Source organism: Larimichthys crocea, chromosome IX (genome assembly GCF_000972845.2).
Source record: "Larimichthys crocea isolate SSNF chromosome IX, L_crocea_2.0, whole genome shotgun sequence".
Lineage (NCBI taxonomy): Eukaryota > Metazoa > Chordata > Actinopteri > Sciaenidae > Larimichthys > Larimichthys crocea.
Window position 1 is genome coordinate 3,648,114 of NC_040019.1, and position 17,085 is coordinate 3,665,198.

At 38.4% G+C, this 17,085-nt stretch overlaps 1 protein-coding gene across 5 annotated transcripts in view; it reads left to right on the forward strand.

The window, feature by feature from the left end:
• fibcd1b (fibrinogen C domain containing 1b) overlaps positions 1 to 17,085 on the forward strand; it is a 144,665-nt gene that overhangs the window by 99,058 nt on the left and 28,522 nt on the right. For all 5 annotated transcript variants that reach the window (XM_027282254.1, XM_027282255.1, XM_027282253.1 and 2 more), the window contains one exon: positions 10,210 to 10,306. In XM_027282254.1, coding sequence (XP_027138055.1) covers positions 10,210 to 10,306 — 97 coding nt within the window. The remainder of the gene's footprint in view (positions 1 to 10,209; positions 10,307 to 17,085) is intronic.

The window sequence follows — 17,085 nt, forward strand, 5'->3', positions numbered from 1 at the left end:
GACAAGAATGCAGACGTCTATTTGTGCCCTCATTAACTGGCATGAGGACAGAGTTCATTGTTGTCGACCTGTAGCATTAACAAAGGTAGTGCCAGACATGTCCTTTAGTGCTATTAGCCGCATGAGGCTGGGAGCAGGTGGTGTGAAGAAAGGTTCGATAGCTGTGCGAGGGCTGCATCAGGAACAATGATGATAATTCTGTTTTCTCTCTGTTACATGTGCAGGCACACAAATTGGGCTCCTATCGCTGCTGTTATACCTATATATGTTTGATGTTTTATATCCCATTATATATTTTTCCTATTTAAGGCTTGAGCAGTCTGATTCACTGCATTTATATGCAAAAGAGAAATGTTACTGTGAAAACCCAATTTTACATGCAGTCGGTAAGTAATTAGATTTCTGATTTGCTCCCTGCCACATTTTTTAAAATTAGTATAAGCACATTTCGAGTTGACATTTTCTGACTTTTATTTATTTTTAAGCCATGCCATGGTCAGTCCAATACTTTGGGCCTGTCTGATTTCAGCAAATATTACATTAAAATGTATTCACATATCAATAGTGCCCAGAAGATGAATCGAAATGACTTTGGCGCTCCCCTGAACTTTTCACTTAGTGCAACCGGTGAGTTAAAATGTTACTATATTCAGTGAAATATCTGCTGGATGGATTTGTGTGGAATTCCATGCATAATCACTATTATCACAATATATCCTACTGTCGTGGTTTTGAGTGTTTCTGACTTGACTTTTCATCTAGCACCACCATGGATTTTGTGGTTTTGAGTGAACTATTAGGTGAACTGTCATGTAATTTGGTTCATATTCATGTGGGATGTCAAAATCCCCTAACTGCACATCTAGCACCTCCAGTTCTAGCTTTAAATTCCAATATTTTATGACCACATAAGCGCAAAATTAAGATTTCCCTCAGCCTGAGCTGGTGAACCTGGTAAACACATTGGCAGTATATTATTCGTGAGCGGAGCTTCCGCTTGCTTTTCAGTGCTGCTTTCAGGTCTTCTTTCATACTGCATGATGTTCTTTTTTGTAAATGATGGTCCTATTAAATGTGTCCCGCACAAGCAGGTTCACAAAACTCATATCAAATTCTAACTAGACAGGTGTTTAGTTTATAACTGAATCATTTTTTCTGCTTGGAAAATGGTGTCAGAACTAAGTGTAAGTCAACTAACAGTACATCAATGCCTAACTACACACTCACACACAGGTACGTCCATAAGAATCAAGGTGGCAACGGCCATAATGCCAAACACAAGGTTGCCGGCAAGACCAGAGCTAAGTTTTCACTTTGGTAAACATTATACCTGCTTATTCTTAATGTCTTCCCCTATACTGTGTCTTCTGTCATGCCTGTACACTGATTTTTAAAGAACATTTGAAAAGCCTGAGCATAAATCTACCTGTGTTAACCTGATTTCTTTTAATCCCATAAACCAATAAAGGAAAAGCAGCTTCCTTTATGTGATGTTTCCAAAAAAAAAAAAATCTGATTACTGCTGAAAGCCAGGAATAATCTTTTTTTTTTTTACTTAAGCAGGCCATGTCTACATGTAAATGCAAAAAAAAAAGTGTTTGCATGTGTGTGAGAGAGAAAAACCGTGTGTTTCTCCTTCTGTTCTTGTTTGCTGCTGCTGTGTTCAGAGCACATCTGTCTTTCTGATAGGATTATAAAACATTCACCAAACAGATGTTTGCAGTCCTCTTTGAAGATAGCAATTCTGCAGACTGCCGTGGATTTATGAGTGCTTTCATCAGACAGTGTTGAATTTGTCACCATATCATCAATATTCTTAACAATGTAATCAAATTGTTAGCAATTCCTCCGACGGTCTGTTTTGATCTATCTTAAATCTGTGAAAGGAGGTGTGAGGCAGTGTCTGGAGCTGATTATATTATCCTCAAAGCTTGCTTCATTTCTGTCATCCTATATTTATTTATTTTTATTTTTTTTGTATTGTACTCAATACTTATTCATAAATCTATGTTTATCTCGATTTCAGTATTTGCCATTTTTTCTCTGTAGCTCTGCCTGTCCCTCATAGCTGATGTTTTAATCACTCTCTGAAGATGTTACCAATTATCTTCAGTTAGACAGAGCGGCGGTACCAAGTGACATCTGTTGCCAAAGCACCAAACATATAAACGTAGTGTGAGCACAGTGTGTACATGCCAGGAGCTAACAAGCTTTTGGCACATTTCCTATTTTCCACAAAGTCATATGCCAGATTGTAAATCTCCCCCCAATCAGCTTTGGAGTGCTTGTGTGGATTCTTCCCTGTGTTCTGGTCTGTCAGTCAGGGTGTCCGTCTGTGCTCGCTGTGGGCCCCCCCAGCAGTTGACAGAAATCCTGCTGAAGAGTTTAAGGCAGCTTGTTAAGTAGCCTTCATCTACTGCAGCGATTTACAGGGAGCCTAATGTGATCACGGGCAATGCAATAACCCTTCAGCAAGTTTCGGGTGGGATGGTTGTTCAGGATTGGTGATTCTTTTTTGTTAACACTATTTGGCCAAGAGTTTATTTTACACCTTAAGCTCACTACGGATGCCTACAGATTTATTTACATGTGCATTTCATCCTGTTTCTTTGCTGCATTGATTCTTTTTGTTGTTGTTGTTGACAAGCCCTGGAACACAGGTCTCATTTTTTTTTTTTATCACGAACTGTCACAGTTCCCTTCACTAGAGAGGAAAAGTACAAGAGACTTTTTACTGTCAATACTTAGTTTATTGCGCCTTGCTGACACAGACACTCTGACAAAACATGTTACAGCAACCACTCTCCACCCTCCACCCCCCAAAGGTACTTTCCTTCATCTGTATGGCCTGTCTGCCTCCGCGCTGTGCTGTGTTTACCATGCATCAGTAACAAAGGCTGGTGCGGAAAGTCTGGTGGGGAGAAAGTTTAACTTCGGCTGTGCAACTTGGCAACTTTTAAGATTTAAAACCGGGGATATTACGAATTCAAATATGTTATTAAAAATGTAATATTTTTTTTTTTATGACTGGAGATAATTTGGTGCATCTCTTTAACATTTAACAGTCAGAAAACAAAAACAAGCATAATGCTTACCCAGTGTTATGTGTGCATAAGCTTAAATGTTTAAGGGAAGAAAATGAAGCTATTGGACTGAAAGATAAACAGAAGGCGAGGATATCTGATATACATAGTAATTACTGGTTTGCTGTTGCTTTTTATGGATTCGTGCTTTTACTTTTGAGCTACGGCAATTAAACAAATTCCTCATATCTTTTATGTTACAATAAACATGTGCTGCTGCAGAAATGGCGGAGGTATTACTGAAAAAGCTGCCTCTGAGAGCTGGTTGTTTAGGCTTTGTGGAGCATGTAGACTCCGCATATAGAAAGAATTAATTGCCTAAGAACTGCAAGGAAAGGAATACTGCAATATGGAGAAAGAGTGATGGAGAGTACGAGAGCTACCAGATGAGAGGAAGCGTCCCAGAAACATCTTTTATTTTTACTGTATAGAAATATTTTTCTAGGCAAAACAATAGCAATGGAAAAAAAAAGTGTTTGCAGTTCAGACTCTGTCAAGAGATCTGTTCATTTCTGGAGTTCTTTAATATTTAATAGATGGCAATAGTTTGTTCTCATACTTACAAATGTTGATTAGATATGTCTCTGACAATGTGAAATAACAGCTACAGATACTTCATTTCATACATCATTATTTTTGACAAGCTACTTGATCCAAATACTAAAAGTCCTGATTCAGAACTATTATAAAACTAATATGCTTAAATTATTGATGTGATGTGAATGAAAACGAGAACTCGACTGAGAATGCGACTCTTTAAGTTGCCCTGACCGATCCACTAGAGAGGAAGAGTATATCGCTTTATGAGTTTTTGCCAATCTCTCTGTCGGAACTTCACGGGTGTGAACAAATATACGGTGCACTGTTGAGTCTGACTGAGGTTAAGGAGAGCGGCACTGCAACACTCGTGGGAAAGTACAGGAAAGAAAGGATTGAATTTTGATCTGCTTTTTTTTTGCCAATACTGATCCATTAAAACACGCCCGATCCTTTGGAGCAGCTCAGGTCATTTCCAGATTGTATCATAGAGTTGAAATAATAATGCATTATTTCATCAATATCATATGAAAGAGTCAAAGCAGGCTTTTCAGACACACATTTAGAACTCGATGTGTGTGACAGCACCGGGTTGCATTAGCTATTATTATTACGTTGCTGCCAGGAAACTAATATGAACACAGGCTGTAGTCTGTATCGATTTCAGTCAGTTTTTTTGGATGCTTCAGTACTTCATGTTGTGAAAAAACCGAGACCTTGCTCAACCCTTTTAATAAAATGGCTGCTGTGTCACAACTGCGGTTCTCATTCTGTGTGTGGCTGGAACATCACCTGCCCCACACCCAAACAGAACAAGGCTGTGAGACTCTGACCTTGACAGCAACAACTTTGATGTGAGGAACTGCCCTCCAGCCAGACATTGTGTGTAAGGATTTGTCAGTTGCTGCGTCCCAATAGGGAAACTGTATTTGTGTCTGTATGTTTGTGTGCGACGGGTTGATGTGGGGTGACAAGAGTGGCCCAGGCTCAACAAAACACAAGAATTTGAGCCTGTGCATCTGTAAAAATGCACATTTCTAGACAGATACACTGAGCCGTGTGGCTGACTTTTGTTTCTTTGAAGGTGAAATTGAAAAACGGTTGTTTCGTGCGGGTAAAAGTCAGTGTTGGGAGCAAATTCTTTATGAGTAACCATAATTTTAAAGTCAGAGCAGATAGTACAGTCTGGCTTATCTGCCTCTTGGCTGCATATTTCTCCATGTGCTTCGCTTAAATGTTATCAGTGATAAAGCAAGGCCAGGAGCAAGAGAACTTCTTTGCAGTACCCACAAACTTTGACATTACCATTAACACCCACACGCTTATGCAGCACTGCATGTACAGGACAGATACTCACACACACATAAACAAAAGTAATCGTGTATGTGCGAATAGGTAAAAGACACACACTTATTGACCAGGTGACCTTTTTGACCTTCCATACAGGCACTTGGACACGTGATCCAGACTTGGGCATTCAGTCCTATTTAGTCGTCGGCATAGAAAAGCACTATAAAAATGCATCCATGTACCGTTTTCTGAATTTTATGTCACACCTACTTCACTAAGAGGGGCAGTTCATTCACTTAGTGGAATGTAATTATATCTTTGCTGATTGGTGTTTGAGCCTATTTGAATATAAATGTCAATTCTGCTGTTTTTTTAATTACACTAATAATTGCTTCTAGTAACAAACCAGTTTTTTGCCCACAATAAATAAGAGGACTATTTATCTGTGAGTGCACAGACAACGAATGGACAATACATTTGTACCATGTATCTTCGCTGTATATTGTCACTCAAATAGCATTGTCAACCACTTCCAAAAATCCCATGCTCCCCACCACCACCTTCCAATTTCGACCGACGCCGTTCCGTTTTGAAACGTGAAAGAAAATGAGTCTCGGTGAGCTCCATATCTCCCGGGAACACACATACACACAGAGACCTTTAGGGTCAACATGCAATTAAACCTCAGAGAAGGGCTCTCCAGTCTTACAAGGATGCTAGACATGGAAGGAGGCAGGGCCAGCAAGACAAGAGTGTTCACCTTAATCTGAAGTGAACTGCTTGCTGGTTAACCTGCTGCTGTGGATTACTGCTTCATGTGTGACCACTGGCCAGTTTCTCACTGCAGCAGTGACTCACAGTAGCAAGTACTGCTGGTACACTTGCTCATGTCTCGTGTTTTCTGTCAGAACAACACGAGTGAGAGACATAGGCTGAGGTGTGGAAGCCAGCTCGAAAGACGTCTGATATACTGGAGCTGCGAAATTGACGACTTAAAACTATCGAAATTCAATGCGGCTCTCATAATTGTGTTTCCTGTGAAAAAGTAGATGAGGTCCATCTGCGTCAATGGAACAATGCTATTATGAGAGCAAGTTATTCATTTTCTATTCTTTCCATCTCGAGTCTATCAGACATCTTTGTCAGGATGTCAGGTGGCCCTGCAGTATATATGTAGCCAGACAGGCTTTGACTTTTTTTTCCGATTTGTGATAATGTGAGTGCTGTATTGTTCCGAGAGGCCAAAGATAATCTGAATAAAAACTGGTAGCTCGTGTTATCATTGTCTAAAATCATTTCGTAAAGGCTGACTGTAGTCTGACATATTGGTATTATTTTCTTTGGGTTTAAATCTGTTTTAAAAAAAGAGTATGTTCTTAAGTTTCTTCTGATTTATTGGACGGTGTGGGCACTTTTTTGCAATTTTCTTTGCCTCTTAAATTGCTGCTAATACAATGAGTGCCAGGGGAGAGACAAAAAACAATTAGGGATGGATGAAAAGGAAAACCTCATCTTTAACACAGCATTATCAATTTGCAGTCTTCTCTATTTCAGCTAATTTGAATGTAGGGATGGGGAGGGGTAAGATAAGGAGGCTGGGAGGTCATTATTTCAAGGAGAATTTAGTGACATGACTGTTGTCTCTTTTTTTTTTTTTTTTTTCAAACTTGCAGCTGGCGTGTCTTTTACCAGAGAGTAATTTTGTTTTTTCCTACAAGTCTTTGACGTAAAGCCTCAGCAGTTAACCCAGGCAATCAGTAGAAAACACCAGGGGCAGACTCCTTCACAGTCCTTGAGTGCCTCGCTGACATATCAGTAACATGATGACGGTGCATTGTTTCCACTGTCAAATGCCACAGCCTTTTTCCCAAGGTCTTTGGATTAGTTTAATCAGGACATCATTGCAGTAATAGCCCTATTAACTGGTTACTGGCCCCTGTGAGCCATACATAATATAATTTAATACCACTGTGAAAAGATTTCATTGAGGTAAACATGTTCATCTTTTTACAGAGTAACATGTTTATTATAAGCTAGTGGATCAAAAGTGGGATGATTATGCAAAAAAGAGCGTAGAGAGTTTTATTCATTGTTTAATCATTGATATGTGTGTTTCTATTATTTATATGTCTTTACACAATAGATTCAAGTGACTAAAAGTGATAATATCCTTGTCTATAAAGTTAAATCACTGAGATCTTATTTCATTTAGGCTATCCCTAGTCGGCTATCATACCCTATGACTGAGCATACTTGATTCCAAGTCTAGAAAGTAAGAAAAAATGTTAACACTACATCCCTGTCAGAAGCCCCACTGTGACACATAACTCCTGATATGAGTATATAGTATAGTAGTACTGTTTTATTAACAGAATTACAGTGAAGTCGTAGTGACACCACTCCATCTGTGCATTAAGCTGTTCGGTAGCATTTCACTTGGAATGTGAATGAGCTGCTCTCCGATCCTGTGTATGAATGATTGATAACGATATTTATATACACTATATATATATATATATATATATAAAACACATTTAATATTGAAATCTGCAGCAATAATATATACCTTTCCACTAGGCAGAAACAAAGATTTACTGTGCTGCAGTAACTCAAACAACACAATGGTTTCTTAATAGGCAGGGGATATAATTTCTTATATTAAATCATTTGTAAAGAAGTAACACAGGACCACAGTAAATTATTACCCATTATAATAACAGTCAGTCACACCGTCATGTTAATTAGTTTTATCCAAGATTCAGACTTAATATAAGGAGTCAAATTCTGTAGGAACTGTCGAGTTAGATTTCCGCGTTAACGTAAAGACTTTAAGAGGTATAATCACTGACATCGTTATAGATAACCGGGCCACTAATCTGATAGTTTAATGCACCACGGCTGGGACAAAGCCTCTGAGAGTCTTATGCAACAGCTGATTCAAATCTGTTTCTTTCTTTTTGTTTAATTGATAGCTTCATGCAGCACTCTACAACTTAATGCACAAATAGAGTGGTGTCGACTGTCTATAGGGTTAGAATAGATGCGGGAGGGGCATTCAGAGGCACAAGAGACAATTGTGAGTTGTATGAGTTGCGTTATAAAGAAACCACAATGGGGTAAACATGTCAAAGGATAAGTACGGTGATGCTGTATATTTTTCTTATCGTCAGCAAATCCCAAGACCAAGACAATGGACAATTCGGCCTGCGTGGCCAAAGGAGGATATATCTAATTTCTCTGGGCCATATACTATTAAAAACACATCAATGGACCATACAGTTACACTGGCTGGCTTGTTCCATCATGACTATGGATAAGACCACTTTATCGAGTCTCTACTGCAGTCGGATTGATATAAAATAAAGATTTACATCTTGATTCTTCATACTTCAGCCAATATTGGCTTATTCTCTCTGGCAGGCTTAAGCCTGAGGTGATCAAGTGTTTGGTCGTATGCGTATGTGTCCATGTTTGTATCTATCTGCAGCTAATCTCGCATGCTGCTCTACCGATCAGCTTATTTTGGTGCACATATATGACTGTAAGCTGTAGGGCTTCTTATGGTTGCAGTGAGTCACAGTTTTTGAAAAACCTGTTTTCCTGACTGCTCTGTTTTATCCCACCATTGACTGCTCACTCCTCAATAGGGGCTGCAAGTCTTCATGTATGTGGCAGTCAGGGTAGGATTCTTTGTTGTCAGGATATTAACATTTTCATTACTGGTATTTTGGAATTGTTCCTGTCCAGATTTGCACCTTAATTAAGTAACCTGGATATTAATTAATTAATTCTACTGTCATGCATGCACACTGGACACACAGCCAGCCTGGAGTGCAGGTTTCCCACCTACAAGCCCCCAGACACACCTGCTGGAAATCTGCCTTCTCCTGAGTGCACACTTCTAAATACAGATACATTGGTACCTGTGTGCAAAACTAGGCTTGATGTTACATAGAAACAGCGTCACCATTATGTAGCACTTTATGTCCCACTCAATATGTGTCTTGGTTACAATCTACAGAAAAAGAAACAAACTGAAGGGCTCTGTTTAAGAACTGTTTGTTTATGTTGTGTCTTTATTTAAAGTACTGGATATATTAGGTATCTATCTGGCTGCTGTATATCTGACAGTCTAGATAATACAGGTGTTTGACTGACTTTTAGCAGTTGTTTAATTAGAATGACTAGTGACTGGAAATGGAAGATTTCAGGAACAACCTGACAGAAAGATTTTGAATTGTCAGAGAAGTTGAGTTTTCTGAAAAATACTGCTTATCTGTTGAGAGGAAGCGGTTGAAACAGAATTTATGTTTGAAGATGATCATATCTCTGAAATAAGAATGGAAATCAATCCTTGGAATAATGTCGGAAGAATTCGGAGAACGAGAAGATCGTGAATCGAGCTTCTAAGAATAGGGAAGAAAATCCCTAGATGGTGTTGATAAGTGATGATGATCCAGTAACGATGATTAAGATGATCACAATAAAGACAATTATGAGGATCAAAATGATGAGGATGAAGATTTTTGTCATTGCTCTGCAGGATTTTGTTCTTTGTCTGCGTGCATGATAAAAGCAAATATGCCTGTTGGTGCCATCTGGTGCCTTATGGTATTTTAGGGGATTAGTCATGCTGAACATAAACTGTCTCACGGAATTTCCTTTGTCATTTCAACATTAGCACAGCTTTCCAACAGCGAGTTCTAGACTATTTTCCATCTGCATGCATTTCCTCTTCAGGAGCACGTTTCCAATTTCCCTTCTTCCTCAGCTTGACACTTGGTATGTCAGCACTTTTAATGGATAGAGTATTTCATCGGGCGATACGGCTGAGATAAACCGGTAAATATTTGCTAATATTTCCTTTGTTTCTCACGCTGAAAGGTTTGCTATCAAATCATTTCTCCCCACACTGACTGCTTGAAGGAATTTCATGATTCATGGTAGAGTAGAAGAAGAAGAAATGTGTCTCTATTCATGTATTTAGGATTATTGTTTTATGAATATCATCCCTTTTTCGGGATTTCAATTAAGGATGAAGATTCCATAGCGATTTGATTCGAAGTCAGTCAAGATTTAATGGATTCCTTTTATTAGCCTCCGACAAATTGCCTTTTTAGTGGGAAGAGCGTTTGCATTATTCATTTGTGAAAGAGCAAGCATTTATGAGTTCATTTAGTTTAGTTCTGGATGAGCTCAGCCACCAAGAATGGGACTAAGAATGACTCATGAAAAACACAGCGTGAGATGAATCTCATCTGACCCCTGACCTCTTTGCTTTGCTGTCTTGGCTGTATAGGTGATCCAGCGCAGGGAGGATGGCTCGGTCAACTTCTTCAGAGGATGGGACTCCTATCGTGAGGGATTTGGGAAGATAACTGGTGAACACTGGCTCGGTAAGTTTCTCAGATGTCTGTGATTGAGCGTTTGGCATTGTAAGTGCAACACCATGGCAAGCCAAATACTTAAAAGTAAAAATTTACACAGCATTACCAACTTTGCTCAACCAGCTGTATTTTTATTTTCATTCCAAGACTTGATAAAAAAAAATATCACCTTATTAACAACATAATGGTCACCATGAATCCACAAGTGCAGCACTCCATCTCAAAGCTGAAAGAAGAAAGACACTCACCTTCAGAGAGTGAAATAGCGAGTCATGCTGATGGAGCAAGATAAAGAGATACCCAAGGAGAGGCAGACGGGGAGAAATTAGATGACTTTGGCAGTTCATCTCATCAAAAACTCAGTAATAGTTGTAGATCTGTGACAATGAAACCCATTTCATTGAAAGCAACTCACACTGCAGCGAATTAAAAGGTCTATATATGGCACATTTAAATGTGTGGTATGTGATTCTACATAATGTAATGCTAGTCTAATACATTTTTTTCTGTCAGTTTCTTCTCATGGCCCACTAGTTGTCTGCCCCAAACAATGAGCCACACAAAACTTGTTTTTTTGAGTCATTCCAGCCTGGATTTTTGTGTCAGGCGACATTTAATGACTTGCAATGTCAAATATAAAATACCAATCACAGTTTTGTCTTCTTGCAATTTAATGAACATGCTTGGCTGTGATATTGACTTTAAAATGTGCGCTCCATCCATAGAAAACTCTGCTGCATGTAAAATCAAGAGCTTTCCTTAACTAACCAGCCCAGTCGCCAACAGTGATTGAGATGTTTTGGCTTCACTTTTTGGAAACGCTGCAACCAAGTGCAAAAAGATTCCTTGATGGTTGTGGCTGTAGTCCAGAGGAGAATAGTAATATACAACAGAGAGGAGATGAGCATAATGGAGATCAGAAAAATATCTGGAGCAGAAGGCAAAGAGCTAGTCCCCTTTTAAGAAGGGAACACCATCCATTGTTTGGAAGTACTTGGGATTTAGGTTATGTTAAGGATGAACAAATCATATGGAAGGAGTGCATGACACGCAAAGTAATACATCCTCTTAAACCACCTGAACAAACACCACAAACCGCAATACAATGAATGCATAAAGGCTAATGTTAACTCAGTCAATGAGATTACGATGAGTATTACTGTTTGCTGTGGGAAACCTTTCATTCTCTCTGCATGTCAGCTGTACAGCAGCAAGTTTAGGAGTTTGCAACTGGCTGACATTAGTCACATGACTTGCTGTGTCATTGTTTGCAACTATATCATGGTATTTGTTATGATATTAGATTTCTCCAGAATGCTTACCCCACCTTTTTAATGAAAGCCCACGTGAGAGCACCACAAAGCTGCGAAACAAGCCAAAAGATCAGCAATTCATATCCAATGTTTTTATTTTTCACATGAAAAACACAGCGGTAATTTTCTATTTTTTTTCCTGTAACCTTACAGCTTTTCAGCGGTTGCCTTCTGCTAAAAATGTGGATTTTTCCGAGTGTGCTTGTCCAAATCTTGCTGGCAGCATGACACACTAAGTCCGTCCCTCGCCTCAAATTTGACAGGAAAGAATGCCAACAAAGAATCAATTCAACTGTGAAATTATCAACTTTATCAAAGCCAAATCCCTCGGCTTCACACCACTGCTCATTAAATGTACCAAAATATTTCATTTTGGGAGAGAGAGAGACAGACAGACAGACAGACAGACAGACAGAACACATTCAATACATCTTAATTGAATTAGACTTCTGTATCACCTATTGTATTTATTTTATCGCTTTCCCTTCATACTCAAACATGTTTAAAAAATCCCAGAGGCCTGAATAGAAATATAGCTTGTTCTCTCCATTAGTGGCCTTGTAGCTTTGTTTTAATTGTACCGACATTTGACAGAACATTAAAGCAGTTCTCTCGCATCAAGGTACAAGGTTAATTTATTAATAATTTAACAACACAGGGTTTTATAACAAAATGCAACTTGTAGCCTTTTATACTACTCGCAAAACAAATAATTAGATACATTTATGAATAAATAAGTTTTTTTCATTATGGAGTTTTTATATGGAGATTAATTTAGGAGTAGAGAAGAAAGAAAGAAGCTGCTCTGTAGTCTGATGTACAACAGTGGATACTAGTGTACTGCTTGTCAGATGGGAGCAGAGGCTGGCTGTGGCTTGGCCCTTGGGTTCTGTGAAGCTCACTTACCAATATCACTGATGTTTGGTGGATGAGTAGCATTGACACGCAGCGAGTTAGAGTTAGTATTGGCAAAACTGACAACCCAGAAAACACATTTGAGTTTAAATACACGACAGGCGACTTAACTAGAAACAACCGCACCTGAGGAGTTTGACTCTGTGGTAACATGTAATCACTGTTTTCTCAGACATAATCAACATCTTGCTGGGATCTCAGTCTTTAATTGCTGCATAATCTCAACTATTATCCCTGTATACCCAAAACATCTCCAGTGACATGTTGCAGTGCTGTGTTGTTCTTTTCTTTTTTGTTCGACATTCAGCCCGCCATACCAGCATACATACCTACAGTCTACATCTAGAGGTGAACTGTGCTTTAAATGGAGTTGTTGAAAACACGACTTGCTTGAATGCACTTCTGAAACATTAGCCACCATTCAAGCGCTCACTCTTTTAATCCTGATCCCAGAACCTTCAGGGCTACTGCACTCCCACTTAACGCATGCTGTACCATACTGTGACTGCACTCTGATTCATGGCTAAATGAAACAGTGATATTGTGATGGTGTCGACGCTCTGAAGCTTGCGAGATGCCTACAGGTATTGACTCATCTCATCCAAAAAAAAAAAAAGTGGATGTGAAAACGACTTTCATAAAACGAAAAAACGTCTGTTCCCCAATCGGCATCCATTGGGATAATAGGCTGTTTTATATCCTCACATTACTGATCACTAAATCTGGTCTGCTTACATAAAAAACACCAGCCCCAAAAACGCTAATCATTTACGGGAATGTTGTTTACTGAGGAAATTTGGCTTGAGCAGCAGTGTTAATGAGCTATCACCATGGTAAGTCTGTGTATCTTTAAAAACTCTCATCACAGTTTGCTCGAGATATGACTCGGGGAGTAAGTGGAGCTTGAAGGAAAAAAAGCACACTTGGTTATAGTCAAGGTTGTGGATGTGCCATACCACAGCTGAGCTACTCTCCCTTTAGCGCTCTAGATTAAAGCACTGTATATGCACGCATGCACTCTAGGAGCAATACTGTGTGCATAAATAAGAATCTGTGGGCAGCTAAGCATGCAGGCACGCTTAATATTATAGATTAATGATGGCACACGGTAAACGATTTGTTTAATTTTGTGCCTCATATCTGTTTATTACCCAACACATTTCACTCAGGCAATCTTTATGGGAAAATCTAAAATTGCCAGTATATGGTTTTTAGATGCTGATGCACTATCAAACAAATCTGACCCGTGACCCATAACCATTTTAACACGGACTCTTTTGCGCCACCTACAGGAAAAGAGAGAAATAATTGCTGCAGTTTTAAGACATGTGCCACCTGCAGGTAATGAGTGGTACACCCATACTTTTTTTCTTAAACCTTGCTGCTGTTTTGTGAGTTTGTTATTGAGATCATTCTTTCTATTTTATACTTTAAATATCTGAGTTACTGTAGATTGAAATAATTAATGAACAGAACATCAGTGTGTCACTCTAATCTGTATTATTATTAATTAAATAATCAATTATTTGTCACTTTATTTTGCTTTCAGCCACTTGTCCATGGGCAGACATATGAAACTAGAACCAGAAAGTAATTTGGGACTGAAATACTATTACAGTACAATATACTATAATATAATTTAGTCTAATAATATGAAATTGAATGAAACAATGAATTGATTTTTTTTTTCTTCAGTGAGAATTCAACTCTCTTAGTGACACAATGGTGTGTCTCAGTGAACCGAATTTGAATTTGTATTTTTTTTTCAGAGCAAATGAATTCAACTTTATCATATCACATTGAGTTATAAGCTTATTGGAATTCAGTCCCAAACTAATCAAATTCACTTTTCCAAGTTATTCAAGATAAGCAATCCAAATTCAAATTATGTGATTCTAATTCAGTCTTTTTAATGTAATTATTCAAATTGGGTAATTCACATTCAAATCATGATCCAAACTAGTTTCTAGTGACACATATTCCTGCCCATACTTGTCCATCAGACATGAGCTTCGGTAATTAATAATTCATAATATGTAAATCGGTTGGAAACATTTATAATACTGCCTGGGTTTGCATAGTTTTGAGTTCTTCACCACCTTCTCCACCTCTGTGTCCTTGCCAGCCATAGAACTGCTTGTATATACTGTAGTCTTTGCAGAGTTTATGTGAATTAATGTAGATCTAGATCTCTTTGCTGACCTGAGGCCATTACAGAGTGCAGCCCATAATAAAAAAACGTGGTTAGAGTGCCAGCTAGATCTCCCTATGGTACGCTATAGGAACATGGAGGGAATATGGAAAGCTCAGGATTTAGCAGACTGAATTTGAATGAGCCGGCAGGCTACTTTGAACCTTTCACAGTACCCTTGCTCATTCAGGGTATGCTGTTGTCTCGCCGCCCCCATCATCGATTACCCTCAGGGCAAAAAATGAAAAATGGATCCATGCTTGCCTGCAGCATTGCTTCTACCTCAGCCGTCACCTCTGTACATTTTTCATGATCTTAATTTGCAGATAAATTGTGATTTCATTTACGATTATTCCATTGGACTTCTGAGAGAGTCTGATGGTGTCAATAATTGTCGTTAGAGGAAAAAGAAGAAGCATGATGAGGAAAATGAAGATTAAGAGACGGAGTAAACAAATCCTGAATTCTGTGGTTCTGTTACCTCAAAAAATCAGCTGGATGACAGAAATGTGAGCAAATTCGAGCACATGCATGAGGCAAATGAAAAGTGCTCAGTTCTGGTATAATCAATAAGGATATCTTTTTTGTTTGGCAGTTTGGCAGCTTAGGTGTCAATTAGCTGGAATGCCTATAGAAGAGGAGCGTCAACTCAAACAGCTACAGTAGTGCATCACTTTGACACTTTGACAGTCTGTTGTTATTGCTTTCTGATGAAGGCACGGTCCTATCATGAGTCATGGATAATGATTTACAACGGGTGTGCAACCTTAAGTTTCCGTTTACATCAAAGCAAGAAACCTGCTGCATGAAAAACACAAACTATTTTCTCTTTCCTTTTTTTTAAATGAAAGGTTATCATACATCACTCGCAGTTCTTTGGATACTGTTTATGTCAGGCAGAAGAAATGACATCCAATTTAAGACCTACGGCTTAAGAGAAAGATATAATTTCTGCATGCTGTGTGTAAGTGTAAAAACTAACATATTGCTAAATAATCTCTCCCAGAGGAGCATGTACAAAGAGCATAAAACTGGGTCAACGCCATTCCATTGTTGCCGTCAAATCTATTAGACACCTGGTCTCTGAGGCTGATGTAGACTTGTCTACTTGTAATATAGGTCCTGAAACAGTTTAATGCCGTCCCAAAGAGACTAACCCAGTTTTCCAGATGGCCTATTACAATAACATAGCTTGGTCTGAAGTGTTGAAAGCAGCACTTAGGTGCAGCGGAAAGCGGATAGACAAATTGTCTATTGTCATATTCATGTCCTGTCTCAGTCAATGAACGAACTGCAGTGATTTATACGTGTGTACGAGCAAAATACTATAACAAAAATATCAAGCTGTCACTTTAGCTAGCGTGTATTGGACATTTATGGAATATCAGTCAAAAGTTGATCCAGCCAAATTCCAGTGACATTTCCGCCCTTTTTCTTTTTGTGAAACCTATCATCAGGGAATTGACGTTGAGAAGAATTGTTTCCAAAGTGTTTTGAAAGCTATTTGTCAGAGAGTTTCGTCTTTATTTCAGTTGTCCTTTTGATTGTGGCTTTTTTAAATTTATTTTATAGATCTTGAAAAAAAAAAAAAGCTACGATCAGCAAAGTAAAATGCTTTTGTTAATGGAGTTTATTGGTTTTGGAATGGAGCAATATAACAGCTGTTTGTGCTTAAATAAAAAGCACTTTACTCGTGAATGCAAATGTCTGTCCCTGTAAGGATCCTTCCACAATGTTGTCAAATAACAACCTGAGCCTGTCAGCGACTGCCGGCTACCTTTACCTTTAATAAAAGATTATTTTTTTCTATTTGAATAAAAACAGAAACACTTAACATTCTTGAGCAGTACTCAATTTTATTAATCAGTGGAGCATTAACAGCTTAATCAATACCTCTAAATGGAATTCTAGTTTTCTTGTAAGAATTAATATTTATTTGTTGTCTCATCCACTGCTGGATTGGATTTCTGTCATCCGTTTATTTATTTTCATACATTTTTTTAATATCTTTTTTTATCCTGTAGTCGTTTGGGACAACTTTTTGTCAGTAATCTATATGCATCTGGTATCATTTGAAGTCAAGTACAACAATTCTATGAATAATGTAATAATGTAAAATCCCCAATTCTCTTTTCTTTTTTTTTCTGGTTTTTGAAGCAAAATGAAAATGGAGGCTGATTTCTTTAAGAATTTTAAGCACGAAAACGTCGATCCCTTATTATCATTTTGACGCCATGAGAAAATGTGTAAGAAATTCACACACTGGGAGTTTTATGGATGTTCTAGTTTAAGGAGAGGCAGTTCTCTGAATCAACAGGGAAAAGATGCTAATACTGCTAAAGCTCCAACCGAATTAAATTTTAGTCTCT